The 13,780-nt window shown below is 45.3% G+C and overlaps 5 protein-coding genes across 5 annotated transcripts; 3 read left to right on the top strand and 2 right to left on the bottom strand.

Moving 5' to 3' along the window:
• Nucleotides 1-1,630: 1,630 nt before the first annotated feature.
• N7495_000540 (putative HLH DNA binding domain protein) lies at nt 1,631-2,862 on the top strand (the record flags this gene model as incomplete). The annotated part of the gene is made up of 2 exons (XM_057203210.1): nt 1,631-1,686; nt 1,743-2,862. The coding sequence occupies 2 exons, from the start codon at nt 1,631-1,633 to the stop codon at nt 2,860-2,862; spliced, it is 1,176 nt and encodes a 391-aa protein (XP_057067283.1).
• A 1,628-nt stretch (nt 2,863-4,490) lies between these two features.
• Nucleotides 4,491-5,901, top strand: N7495_000539 (ANP1/MMN9/VAN1 family protein; the record flags this gene model as incomplete). The annotated part of the gene is made up of 4 exons (XM_057203209.1): nt 4,491-4,663; nt 4,724-5,355; nt 5,420-5,467; nt 5,519-5,901. The coding sequence occupies 4 exons, from the start codon at nt 4,491-4,493 to the stop codon at nt 5,899-5,901; spliced, it is 1,236 nt and encodes a 411-aa protein (XP_057067282.1).
• A 2,064-nt stretch (nt 5,902-7,965) lies between these two features.
• Nucleotides 7,966-8,565, bottom strand: N7495_000538 (uncharacterized protein; the record flags this gene model as incomplete). The annotated part of the gene is made up of 4 exons (XM_057203208.1): nt 7,966-7,995; nt 8,067-8,230; nt 8,367-8,422; nt 8,480-8,565. 4 exons carry the CDS (start codon nt 8,563-8,565, stop codon nt 7,966-7,968), a joined length of 336 nt encoding a protein of 111 aa, XP_057067281.1.
• A 408-nt stretch (nt 8,566-8,973) lies between these two features.
• Nucleotides 8,974-10,667, bottom strand: N7495_000537 (uncharacterized protein; the record flags this gene model as incomplete). The annotated part of the gene is made up of 5 exons (XM_057203207.1): nt 8,974-9,278; nt 9,335-9,582; nt 9,638-9,871; nt 9,930-10,035; nt 10,115-10,667. The coding sequence occupies 5 exons, from the start codon at nt 10,665-10,667 to the stop codon at nt 8,974-8,976; spliced, it is 1,446 nt and encodes a 481-aa protein (XP_057067280.1).
• A 315-nt stretch (nt 10,668-10,982) lies between these two features.
• Nucleotides 10,983-12,587, top strand: N7495_000536 (uncharacterized protein; the record flags this gene model as incomplete). The annotated part of the gene is made up of 5 exons (XM_057203206.1): nt 10,983-11,127; nt 11,192-11,596; nt 11,660-12,219; nt 12,330-12,419; nt 12,489-12,587. The coding sequence occupies 5 exons, from the start codon at nt 10,983-10,985 to the stop codon at nt 12,585-12,587; spliced, it is 1,299 nt and encodes a 432-aa protein (XP_057067279.1).
• Nucleotides 12,588-13,780: the final 1,193 nt, after the last annotated feature.

The raw sequence follows: 13,780 nt of genomic DNA, 5'->3' as shown, positions 1-13,780 counted from the left end.
TGATGAAGACAGTCTTGTACTAGAAAACGTGAAAATTTAGGGCATGGCCCTATCATTTACGCTCTGACCCTAGGCTTATAACAACAACAACGTCTTTTTCTGTCATTTGTCTAATCCAAATCATCCTCATAGCTGTGATTTGACGACTGAAATGACATATATAGGTAATTCCCACCGTTCTGCCCTATTCTCAGCACTTCCGTGGCCTGCTATTCGTCACAATACGCAATGGATGCTAATCCCTGTATCCTATCATATGCTGACGATGACGATTGTTTTTGCTTTCTCTAGCCCGCTACCCTTGACACTCTCCAGGTGGCCAATGTGGCTGTACTCTCCCGCTCCAATTTACAACCTCCTCGCATGTCTCATGAAGACGCCCCAGAGGTCCTTGCTTAATTCTACGTATTTTAAGGTTGAGGCTTATCATATGGTCATCTTCCTCGAGGGGGATCGGCTGTCAGAGCTGGTGCCCCTGTAGTTCCTGGCAGAGTCGTGGTAAGTTCTCCTGAAAATCAATGCATGAGATCGAGACCTCGAGAGAGCGATGAACTTTTGAAGGCAACACAGTTGACAGTTCGCGTTTATGGTGCATAAGCGGGGCCTACAAAAGTCTGGAATTATCTGGGATTGCTCCGCTCTGTAGATGCAAGCCTCTTTACGGAATTTCTATCCGTTTTATTGTTTTCTTTTTCTATAGAAGCTAGAAGACCAAACGCTTTCCTCAATTCATAATCCCTGCCGTCCTTGGTCTCCACATGGGACCACGGAGTATTTAAATAAAAATATCCAGCCGTTCCCAGGCTAACAATGCATGGGGGATCCTGGAGATAATGGTCACTAATTGACCAATATTGATGCAAGGGCCTTAAAGCCTATCTTGTTGTCGACTTGAGTCCCATAAAGCCGGTGACAAATAAGAGCGCAAGATACTCACCAGGAACCCGGCTGCTGGGCGAGATCGAGCCATTTAATTCGTAGATCGTCTAATTTAGGACTATGAAGTTGCTCCGTGCATGATGTGACAGATATCTCATTGTACTTGATCGTTCTCTAGTACTTCCATCTCAGTGGACCAGCGGAGGGGCCATACGGGTTGCCTCTCGCTTCCCCCGTCGTGTGAGCGTGGGTCTATGAACCGACACCATACTCCATGCATAATATGCGTCTGTATGACATTCCGTGTTCCGCGCTTGGTGTTCTGGCTATGATCGACCTTGCGATCGTTCATGCCTACCTAGAGTGCTCGGGGACTCTCATGTCTATGGATACGATACACCATGCTTGCCACACTCGTCATCAGCTACTACATATAAACATGCACCCAGCCCCATCAAAATGTCTCACTCATCATCTCCATCTCGTGTGAATTTCGACCCTCTTCGCTTTCTTTGTCTATACCTATTGGTCTCCCTTCTTCAGTCCACGTTTCTTGTGCATATACAAGCGTTCTCATTGTGATTTGCATCTGTTCCCCTCCGATTCCCCTCCATTTAGATTTCGATTCGTCTGTGAATACTCTCGTGTGGAAGGGCATCTGTTCTTTTTGTCTATAGAATCTTGACTCGACACTTTCTCTTTCCGTCTTGAACATATCGCCCTATTCCTCCTTCACAATATACATACAGCAATGTATGAAGAGATGGCTTCCATGGTCGACGACTTCCCACGATGCAGCTCGCTTCCGTGAGTTATACCTGGCTATAAACTTTTTTGCTCCATACTGACAAAAGTATACATAGTTCTTTCAAGTCACCCATCGGTAAAACGAGTGTTGATCTAGGCGAGGATCGCCGCCTGCCTCCATTGCCCCGCGTAGACCCACTGCCTCGGGGTCCTTTCAACCCATTTCATGTTAGGGATGCTTTCACTCCTACTACTCCGGGCTCCCAGGACTCGTTCCAGCTCAAGTCTCCATGGTCCAGTGAGCAGATAGTTGCTCCCCCTTCCCCAGCCAATTCTGCCGAGAGCTCCTGGCAGGAGTCGTTCGCGGCTCAGAAGGCTGCCTCTATCGAGTGGCCTAACGACCTCTCCCAAACCGAGATCATTGCCCTGATTTCACCCCAAAATATCAACCGCAAGGCCCCCCTCCAACAACTATGCGGGCGTAAGCGCAAAGGTAGCGCCATCTCCCCTGACCTCGATGATCAGCGCGAGAAACACCGAATTGCAGAGGGTAACAGGCGCCAGAACCTCAGTGAGCTCCATCGCCAACTCGATAGCCGCATTCATGACTTTTTCTTGGAACGTGCCGGCTGGAACCCATCTAAGAGCCTGCCCCAGTCCAAAGAGCACATTGTGCAGGGTGCTGTTTATCTTATTGACTTTATGCTTGTCATCATTGTTCACTTGATCCGCCAAGAACAAGTCTCTCCCCAACTATCTGAGAAGCTGCAGCCTCAAGTCCGCTGCATGCAGTTACAGCAGCTTGTACAGTCGCTTCAGCAACAGAACTATACTGTCCAGCAGCAGCTTCAAGTTGTCAAGGCTGAGAATGAGACACTTATGGACCGCAACCGCGCCCTCGAGTTCCAGTTGAAATCTTACGAGCAAATGCTCCGCTCTCCCAAGTCTGAGAGTACCAGCCCCAGACCACTAGTCGAGGTCCCTGGTCACAAGCGTCAGAAAAAGGCACTTCCCGGTCTACGTGTCTTCTGCGATGGAATTGGTGCTAACGTGACTGCCGAAAGTCCAATTCACAATGATCTTCTGCACAGCGCCACTTCTCAAGGCCTCAACCCTTCTTATCTTAGCTCAACACCGCCAATTACCGGTCCACCTTCACCGGCCTTCCCTTCATCCCACCCTTCCATATTTGGCTATTCGACTTCACGACGCCAATCTAGGATTGCATCCCCCTGAAAATACACATGTGCACATATATGTCGACCATTGATACCAATGTGTTCATGACTCTACCTTTCTTGAATCATCCTCCCCTTTGCAGACGGCGGTGTTATCTCTGCACCCATTGACCTGCCCATGTTTTGCCATCATCTGCGCTGCATTGTGCTCCTTAGCGTCTACCTTGTAATAATATTTGATTTTCCTGGGAGATGTGAGGCGCTCATATTGCGTGGTGTTCTTTTTCGTTAGCTCGTCTCGATCTTGTTCTATAAGTGGGTGGTTGCCTTCATCAATTGGCGCTGAAAATATTGGATATTTTCAATAGGGTTGGGTTGGGTGCTTTTTCCCTTTATTTCATTTGTCACTATTTTCTCATGTCTATAATTGACTGTTAATTGAGCCTCAGAATCTATGGATATTATGGCAGCAACAGTATTCTGGTTCAGAGTACATTCTATGTGGTCTTCAGCGGCCGCGGTAACTATGCCCTAACCAAGTGCCTAGTGCGTCGACAGCTGTCAACTTAGAATTGCAATTACTGTCGTGTGAGGTGGTGTTTTACCCCTTTTCTTCACTTGGATCCATCATGACTAGCTAAAGACCAATCAACAGCAGGAATTAAAGAGCGAGAAGGTGGAGTTTGTGGACTCTGTGGAGACATTGGACATCTAGAAGGGCCATAAACGAGGGCTAGAGAAAGTGGTCATAGTTTGAGTCTAAGCCGCTTATGAATATGGACATCGATACCTACTAGGAAGGAACATTGAATATAAAGTGACTTTAGACGCATCAATTTGAGAATATTTAGGTATACTGTTACATTGGCAAAGTTGATATACTCCAATGGGGACTGACATGCCCGGGTGGTTGATTCTAGATTCTCGGATGTTGACCCATAGTGAACTAGATCTTCTCGCTTGATTCTCTTGTCCATAATTTACCACCTGGGCAGAACAAGTTACGGAATATATGCATGTTCGAGTGTTCCCTGCAGTAAATTAGGGGCTAGTCGTCACGGGCTACGGTGGTTTATGCTGCCAGGGACAACATCAAAACAAAAGTGAGCTAATGCAGAAGCACTCGATGTTCTATAACAACAACTAACATTAGACCACCTGATATCCTGATACTCATACCCATAGAGTATCATATAGTCAAACTGTTAGGAATTGATTTCTCTAAAAGATCCGCAATGCTATAAATAACCAAAAAAGGGTCCCGGGCATGAAACCCACAGCTGATACCGTGCCATTCCGAGTGTTAAGTATAAGTGCATAGACAGACAAATTCCAACGGTAATCAAGAATAATTCAAAATGAGGATTCTAGAGTAGAAAGGGTTGTCGAGGGTGAGAATCAGCGTTGGCTGGTTTTAGCCGTTCCCGCTTTTGGCGTCCAATTTCCCCGACGATCCCGTGTTTCTTTTTCTCCCTCTCCATCACTACCAACTCGCCTCGATCTCCACGATCTCCATCTTGACTAACCCCAACATTTTCGCGCGTCCTCTGAGGCCTCATTCGTTCGGTCAGGGGTTTTCGACGGACGCAAAGTGATCGAGACCCCCAGGGTTCGCCCTTTTGAAAAAAGGCTCCTGAACTCCAATACAAGACACGACTCCCCTTTCGCATCCCTCAACCCGCAAACATGTTATTGCCAAAGGGTGGCGTTAACTGGAAGTCGGCAAAAGCCCGGCTACCACCATGGAGGGCTGTGCTTATTCTTCTTACACGGACTCGATTCTTGGTCTCCGTGGCCGTGACAGGCTTGGTGATCCTGCTGTGGCGTGGCGTAAGCAAGTCCGCGTCGGAGATGCAAAAGTATGCAATCGTGTCCTTACCCAATGCTATATACAGTGCACTAATCGCAACCATCTCTAGTTTCTACTGCTATGGCTCATCTAAATCGCCAATGGAGATGTCCATCAACGAGATGGTCGAGTGGAATGCTCACTCCCAGACCCCCGTTCTCTTCAACCACCACGAACCTTACGAAGTCAACAGTACTACTATTTCTAATGTTGACTTGAATCCAATCAAGTCCTCTACCCAAGCCATTGCCAACCGCGAGCGAGTTTTGATTCTGACTCCTCTGCGCGACGCCGCCCCCTACCTCGAGAAATATTTCGAACTCCTATATAAGTTGACCTACCCCCACGAACTGATCGACCTGGCCTTCCTGGTCGGTGACACCAAGGACGATACCTTGGCGAACCTTGCTTCGGAACTCGATCGCATCCAGAACCAGGTCGATGAGAAAATTCATTTCCGCAGTGCGACTGTCATCCAGAAGGACTTTGGAGCTGATGTCGAAATGAGTGTCGAAGAGCGGCACGGTTTTGCAGCTCAGGGACCTCGACGCAAGGCGATTGGGCGTGCTCGCAACTACCTGCTCTATTCCGCTCTGAAGCCCGACCACTCTTGGGTCTACTGGCGCGATGTTGATATTACAGATTGCCCCGAGCGAATTCTGGAAGACTTCATGGCTCATGATAAAGATATTCTAGTGCCTAGTAGGTTTCAGTTCACTCCTCACTTATCATCCCTTTGAACCTCGTACTAATCATTTACCTGTAGACATTTGGTTCCATCGCTACCGTGATGGTCGTGACATCGAGGGTCGCTGTAAGTGGCACGCGACTACATACCCAAAACGATTTTACTGACTCACTATAGTTGACTATAATTCCTGGATCGAATCCGACAAGGGTCGTCGTTTGCGACAAACTTTGGACCCTGATACTGTCTTGGCTGAAGGTTACAAGGAGTACGACACTGGTCGGCAATACTTGGTTAGCATGGGTGACTGGAGGAAGAACAAGGACGATGAAGTCGAGTTGGATGGCATTGGTGGTGTTAACATCCTTGTTAAGGCGGACGTTCACCGCTCAGGTATAAACTTCCCCGCATACGCGTTTGAAAACCAAGCCGAAACCGAGGGTTTCGCTCGCATGGCCAAGCGTGCCGGCTACCAAGTAGTGGGCCTGCCCAACTACGTGGTCTGGCATATTGACACAGACGAGAAGCCGGGCAACCTCGGAAATCGCAAGGCATTCTAAGTGCGACGCCTGCATCTCGATAGCCAAGAAGCTAGCCAGGTTCTTAAAAGTTGACCTTTGAACCTATACCGTCATCGAGCATCCTCCATTTTACATCGACCGTATGGAGCTTCACGGCGTCTCGTCGTGTCCAGACACGGTATCTTGCACTACCCATACCACCTGTGATGCATTTATTTTTCACTTCTATTTCCTTTGGAGGAATGTTTCGCGACGGAAGCCTAATGATTTTCATAATCCACTATCTTCATATCGCGTTTTGGGAACGTGTGTGTATTTTGTTACCTTGGCGCTACGGGGAAAATGTTTAGCAGGATTACAGGTCCATAGAGTACGCCAGTTCTTCAGACCTCTTCATATACTGAATTTGTGTTCTTGTTCTTACCCATTATAACTTCCCCTGATCGTCTGGGAGGGGATGTTCTCCTTCCCTATTTTTTCACCCTCTCCTTTTTTTCCCCTCAAACCTAGAGACCGAGAACTGGACTGTTCTTATCATGTTGTTTTCCTTTTTTTTTTTTTTCTTTTTCTCAAGTCTGTCTCGTGGTCCTGTAGTTGCAGAATCACTCTAAATTCGTTTTCAGTCATGGATCTTTTATTCCACCTGTTGAACTGACGCCCCTGGGAGGATGGATGATGTGGAGCTCGGCACTGTCGTTTCATCTCATCTATTCGCAATTATTTGGGATATTGAATGAAGTAGGTCTAATCTGGTCCCCGGACTTTATGTATATAATCAATTACAACGACTTTGGAGTCTTTCGTCTTTCTATCAGCATGTTCGTGAAGATTTAAAGCTTACCTGAGAATACAGTCAAGTCTAACGTAGTCCCTAGATTGAACAGAACCTTGTGGTCTTGGCAGGACCCACCTATCTTATCTAAAACTTACAAATAAGCGTTAAACTAGAATGCAGATAGAAGCTGTTAGGAACCTTCCTAACCGGGGAGCTTTCCGGAACTTCTTCATCTAGATCATCGGCTTATTGATACACAGGTGAACATTATACTTTTTTCTTAGATAGCTCTTTGCTTGTCCCACATAATAGGTAGATGTCTCGCGGTCAAAAATAGAACTTTGATAAGTGAGATGTAACAGGCTGGTGCCTGCTTTAGCATTCATGCCTGTGCCACTCATGCTCGTCACGTGCCACCCGCACCCGCATCCCTTATATTGCCACATGTCCATAGCTAGTCTCTCTCTTCTCTTCAAGCTTAATAAAGACAGTTTGTCGGCATCACTAGTTCTGCATTCAAGATTAGTATTAGCCCTTCACATGAGATGTCCTTTCCAAGGTTCTAAGGTTGGTATAATTCCAATATAGTATCTCATCACTCACGGCTCATCTTCTAATATAATATCACGATCTTCATGCTTCTTTTCCTCATTTAATTCCTGCAGTACGTCTTATAGCGGGCCCGCGTTTAAATTGACAGCGCGAAAACTATCAGGGGATTATTCGAAGCAAGACACCTAGAGTCTCTAGATGTTGAGTTGTTCGCCGTTAGCAGAGGGTGTTAACCTATACAGGTAGTCAATTATTCCCCCAGACCGTACTTGAACTTCGTACTTTCATTTTATTTCAGGCGAATCGACTTTCTATTGAGAGAGCAGTCCCAAATTACAGCAAGCACTTGCCCAGGTGGGAAAAAGCTTTAGGGAGTCTTGCGTAAGTTTTCCATCATGTAATTTATCAGATCACAGCTTGCTAATTCTTCATTACAGGAATGTTCAATCCTATGTTGACCAGGCTGAGCAACGCCTGGACAAATCTACTACCTAGGTAGCCCCATCGCTCAAGTTAGAAACTTAGTAGACTCAAGCCTTACACTACTACCATCCGCGCCACTTTCCCTACTGACAATTCTTTCGTAGCTTCTGATTAATTTATGAATAGCATTGCTCACTATGAAGATCTCCTGGGTAGCCCGGAGACAAGAACCCATATCAAGAAGAGTGATGCCATGCCAAGAGTTAAGTTAGGTATCAATGTCAAATTTAATGGTTTCAAAACACTAAAAATCGCTGGCTAAATGTGAAAAAAGTAAATTATATTGTTATTAATCAAAGAGCCGTACGCACGGCAGACACGAACTAGACACCATGAATGTTAGCTTAATCACGCCATAACCCGAGTTCATTGCCAACGGAGGATTTGAACATACTGGAATAATTTGGGCATTCTTAAGATCCCAAACCCCGGTCTCAGCATAGATATCCTTTGCCAGAGTATTGCGGACTTCGGCTTCGTTTTCGGCAAGAATAAGTAGCATGCTGCCCTTAAAAGAAGGGGTCTCGCCCTCAGCCGCGTGAGAGTGGAACATTGCTCCTAAATGGTAATTGCAATTAGTATATTTGCAAAGTTGTCTCATCCAGCTTGATGAAAAGGGGGAATTCCGATCTCAGCTAATAAGTGATCAAGGTGGGGTCTGTGATAGACGGGGGTAGATGTAGAAATCACATACCACCAGCCAAGACAGTGCCAGAAGCAACAAGAGGCTTGACGCCTGCGAGGTGAGATCTGAATAAAGCAAGTCAGTAATTCGATTCATGAGAGTTGGACAAGTGGTAGACTCACGGCCGGACCTCCAGACGTTTAGGTTGGGCACCAGGCTTATCCGGCAGGATACAAAGGAACTCCTTCTTGGCAGGGGTGGTAGACATGTTGCGTAACTGAGAGATTTGAAGATAATTTGAAGAGAAAGAGGTGGACAAAGATTTATGAGTGCGAAGAAGATTCGGGAATAAACACGGAACTACCCCGGACAAGACGTGGGGAAAAGCGGGGATAATGCTCCGGATTACATGAGATCGCATGCTAACAGACAGTATGAAAACCGGGGAATTGGAGAATTGGGGAATTTTCCGGTAGATTTCAACCTTGATTTTTGAAGATGATAGTACGATTTAGTGGCTCGGATGAGTTTTCTTATCGTGTGATTTATAATCAGTCTTTGACTGCAGAACGGGAATTCTCGATGATCGTATTAAATTCTGCCGTTGATAGGCAATATCTTTAGTGCATAGAAATGACAGGTCCCATATGACTTAGCTTATTCCAAGGTTGTTTTTTCAGTCATATTTGATGCCGACTTTCCCGACCCGTCGCAAGCCAGAGCTCGCCAAGCAAACTAGAATCATTCCAGCCAAAATAGTCCAATACGCTGCGCGATAGCCTTGTAGGAGTAGAGTTTCCGCTGAAAGTGAAGGGTTATCCTGCTGTTTATGAGCAGTAACGGATGCTGCAATAACAGCTGTGATGGCCAATCCAACAGAGTTACCCAGCTGGGATATAGTGCTGAAAACACCCCCTGCTAGTCCCTGAGAGTCGCTAGGAAATGAACGGGAAATAATGAGGCTCGAGACTGTCCAGAGTACTGTGCTACGTTAGTGGAATGCATACATTGTCAGGTGATTAATTTGAAGGACATACCATCGCCACTGATTGGGCTCAAAACTATCGCAACAAAAGTTGAATTCCAGTATGACCATTTTGGATCTGACAGGGCCATCAAAATGGGCGAAACAGCGGTTATGAGTGCAGAGATACCCAGCAAGATATTGACATTAATCTTTGTTACCAAATATGCCGTTACAGAGTTGATGAGGACACCGACCACTGCCATTGGGAGGAATCGAATAGACGCCTGGAGGGCTGATAGATCCTGCACATCTTGGAAGCTACAGTCACGTCAGTTCCAGGTCAAAAGATGAGAAGGGGACGGATAGGACGAACTAGAGACTAGATTGATATTGGAAGGCGTTGAAGGCGGCCCATGTGAAAAACATGGATACACAGATTAGTAGGAATGGAGTATTGGTCCATAATGAGTTGGGGATCAATGTTGCTTTTTGAAACCGTTCCTGTTGTCCCTCCCAGGCAGAGAAGACTGGGAAGAGAAGAACGGATATAACCAAAAGGGCAATATTTTGCGCATCACTGATCCTTTGGTAATTGAGGGTGATCATACTATAGAGGTAGCCAGTAACTCGGAATGGAAGATTAGGTATAATAGATCAGGACATACGCTAAAACATAAGATAAAAGGGCAAGTGCCGTAGAGAGAATGATCACTCCGACCAAGTCAATTCGATGCAGTATGCTCCGAGAAAATGTATATCGCACCTTTATGTCTTGGGGTAGTATGAATATTGAGGCAATAAAGAGGAAAAAATTGACTACAGTCGTGATATAGAAAGCCCAGTGGCTGACCTGCACCGGTGACAGCGAATGCAACATTGCGCTTAGACCCTGGAGGGAAAGAGGCAGTAACCAAACTCATAGATGTGGGCAGACACATGGCAACAAAAATGCCAAGAATAGCTCGAAAAATGATGAACTGTATGCCAGTTCGGGCAAGCCCACAGCATAGTATAAAAAGAGAGGAGAATCCACTCCCAATAAGCCACAGGAGCTTGGAGCCCACGATATTAGAAAGAGCCCCAAAAGGTAGAAGAGTGCATCCTGCCGCGAGCGAGTATACCGATGCTGGCCAGAATATCAAATCTTGGTCAAGGTTGATATCCAAAGCAATACGTGGCAACGCAGTGGTCAGAATACCTGAGCCGGAGACACTAATGAATGTCACTCCTGTAAGGACAGCTATAATGCCTACTGCTTCCAGTGTTGTCTTCTCAGTGATCTCAGGAACTGGCTGTGATAAATTGAAGTCCGTGAGAGGGATCGTATGATTCACATCTTGATTGCACTCTGTTTCTGAAGGAATAATAATTGAAGAGGGGAGAGAACCATTTTTGTCCCCCATTTTCCAGATTGAGGACTGGTGCTTATCAGGATTCAGGTGGGGGAGAGTACTATGTAGTTATTGTAACTTTTTATGGAATTAAATGCTTGATAATAAATATGCACGAGCCACATGATTTTAAATCTTTCAGGCTTTAGCCACTCACTATTGGGGCTAAGCTTAAGAATCTAGGATAGACTGACGCAATAAATAGTGATAATCTCATCGGAATATTTCCGAATAAAGGCGGTAACAGACGACAGTACTGATAAGATATGGCTCGTCACCTTTTATCTTTCACCTTACACCCGTCTTTCTACGATCAACGCGTCCATTATGGAATCAGAACCTATACCTGGATCGGGTTTGCCTAATCAAGGAGGCAATAATCAATTTACAGAATCCACGTCGGGAGTCATTTCTCGTGCACCGGTGCACTATAACCAAGACAACGAAGGTAAGAAAACAGAACTCAATGCTGGTACTTGCGAAAGTTTAAGGATGGAAATAAGAAATGAATCGTTGACATTCTTTTCATCGGATAGTTCCCCCCCAGCTTCAATCTAATCCTTTCCAAAACCAAATTGCGCCTAAAGCTGCGCGGCAATTCAATCCTGCGCAACTCAAAGGTGTGGGACATACAAAAAGTACTCTTGCAGACTGGGTATCAACGCAAGCTGACGATGACTGGGTTATTGAAAATGCATACCCAGTTGAAAAGCCGCAGCGAGGTGGCAGAAAAAAACGCAAGAAGCAGCGCGAGGAGGTGGTCATAGTGACCAGGAATTGGGACGACATTTACGATCCTACGCGACCTAATGTCTATGAAGATTACCGAAAAGGTGACGCCGACGAAAAGATTAGGGAAATCCGAGACTGGAAAAACCTTTTGCACGCTCATAGGACGCGGCGCTCGCCCACTTCTGACAGAGACGACTACCCTAGAGACAGTATGACTACATATTTCCTAGTAGTAAGGAGTGAGGATTATCACTTACCATGCTTCTATATAGCTCGATTTGCACCACCTCAAATCACCACCGAGTCACTTCCACCGCCTCAGCAGTCAGAATCAGCCCCTGCAAATCCTGGAGAGGATGCGTATGCTCGCCGTGAACAAATGAGCCAAATCCCCAATGCCGACCAAAGCATGCCTGACTACCCTCCGTCAATGAGCGCTGCACAAAATGATGAAGAAATTCGCACAGAACAGCCCCGATCCAATCGTCCTGGACAAGAAGGATTCGCTAAGAGATTACTCATGAGCCAGGGTTGGAAAGAGGGTACCGGTCTTGGTGCCACGGGCTCTGGAATTGTAAAACCATTGCAAGTAAAGATTGATAAGCGAAAGAAACGCCCCGATTCTGAAGGCGGGGGATTCATGACACCTGCTGGACGGGGCACTATCATTGGGGGCAAAAGGAAGGCTGAAGACGATGTCGGAAAGTTCGGCGTGATGAGTCAGGTCATAATAATTCGAGGCATGCTTGATGGCTTTGACCTTGAGAAAGAATTGGATGCCGCCAACGACGGAGGCGTTATCCAGGAAATTGGCGACGAGTTCAATAAGAAGGTATGTTTATGACTAGCTCTCTCTCTCTCTCTCTCTCTCTCTCTCTCTCTCTCTCTCTCTCTCTCTCTCTCTCTCTCTCTAAAGGGTCAGAATGCTAATAGTTGATATAGTATGGCAATGTGGAAAGAGTCTATATTGCTCGGGATACACCGGCAGTCCCTGTGTTCGTTAAGTTTACGGGTCAGGTATCCGCTCTTCAGGTATGAGCTCATCTGACTACCCCTAAATATCCTAAATTATTGATCAGATAAGCTAACATTACGAAACAGGCGGTAAATGCGCTTGAAGGAGGATCGTTCAGAGGAAATAACATCATAGCCAGATTCTTCGACAGTGATAAATTTGAGCGAGGGATCTATGAGGAATAATTGACATTCGAACCGGTTTCCAAGGTATCAGATCAAATGACATCTATATCTCTCAAGTTTTCCCTGCTGCAGGTGTTTATTTCTACCCTTCCTAGGTTCTATGTTTCTACTGGCATTCACTATCAAGTAGTAGAAGCTGCTTCATTTGGACTACCTCCAGAAAACCATACCCTAATTTTATAAAACTGCTCGTCTCTCCCAAATTATCTTCATGTATTTGAAACATCAATTAAAAGTCTTGATCAGCAAGCTAATACCAATAAACACTGACAAAATGAAGCAAAGCTCACAATTCAAAAAGTAATCAATCCAACAGATCCATATGATCCATGAAATACTCATCCTCTACCTTATAGCGGAGGATTTGCTGTCAGATCATTCTTTTTCAAACAGGCTTGGTCGACAGAACTGGGATCAATGATGGCTTGGGACTGAGAGGGTACTTTTGGATACTGACTTAGCCCTTTGATTTGTTTTAGCTCTGGCTTTAGAAAGTCATATTTCAGGGTGGGGGAGTCTAGAAATTGCATTAAAGGCCACATCCGCATCATCAACCAGCTCACAAGTATGTGCCAACCAACTTGGACTATTTGGTGCTTCTTCACTATTCACTAATATATTATCTCTGCTCATAGCTGCAGTAGTGTAAATCAAATCCTATTCCCTGAGCATGTCTTGACTGCTTTGCTGGGGTTGGTTGATCAACTAGAAGCATATCAGTAGACTCACACATCCAATCCCATACATACGACCTGATTGCATCATTAGGTGTGGTTTCTTTCAAAAATCAAGTCTTCCTTGTTCTTTCATGTGATCCAGGGCTTTTTGGTGAAATCTGTCATTCACACAGAATAGACACTCTCCAACAAACGGAAAAAATATGCTTGATGTATCTGAGATACAGTTATATCCTCTCTCCAGAAACATCCTGCATGATATGATTAAAGAGAATGACCCTTGAGTGGTCTATCTTTACCTGAGACAAGTGACCATGGTGCCAAAGTTTAAGCTCTCTCTATTTCTAATATTAAGTATAGGTATTACCAAAATATGGGGAAAATTGTACTGTTTAATTCTTGGAAATCCTCTCTCATTGTTACAATATCTTTGTCCTCTAGATTCAGAGTATTTATTTATCAGTAGAAAAGAATTGAAGCAATCATTGAACTAGAAATCATAATTTAAGCATTTTT

The sequence above is a fragment of the Penicillium taxi genome (assembly GCF_028828555.1).
Source record: "Penicillium taxi strain IBT 34144 chromosome Unknown utg000001l_segment0_segment0, whole genome shotgun sequence".
Taxonomy (NCBI): domain Eukaryota; kingdom Fungi; phylum Ascomycota; class Eurotiomycetes; order Eurotiales; family Aspergillaceae; genus Penicillium; species Penicillium taxi.
Note: the sequence above shows the minus strand (reverse complement) of the source record. Positions and strands in the feature narration are given on the sequence as shown.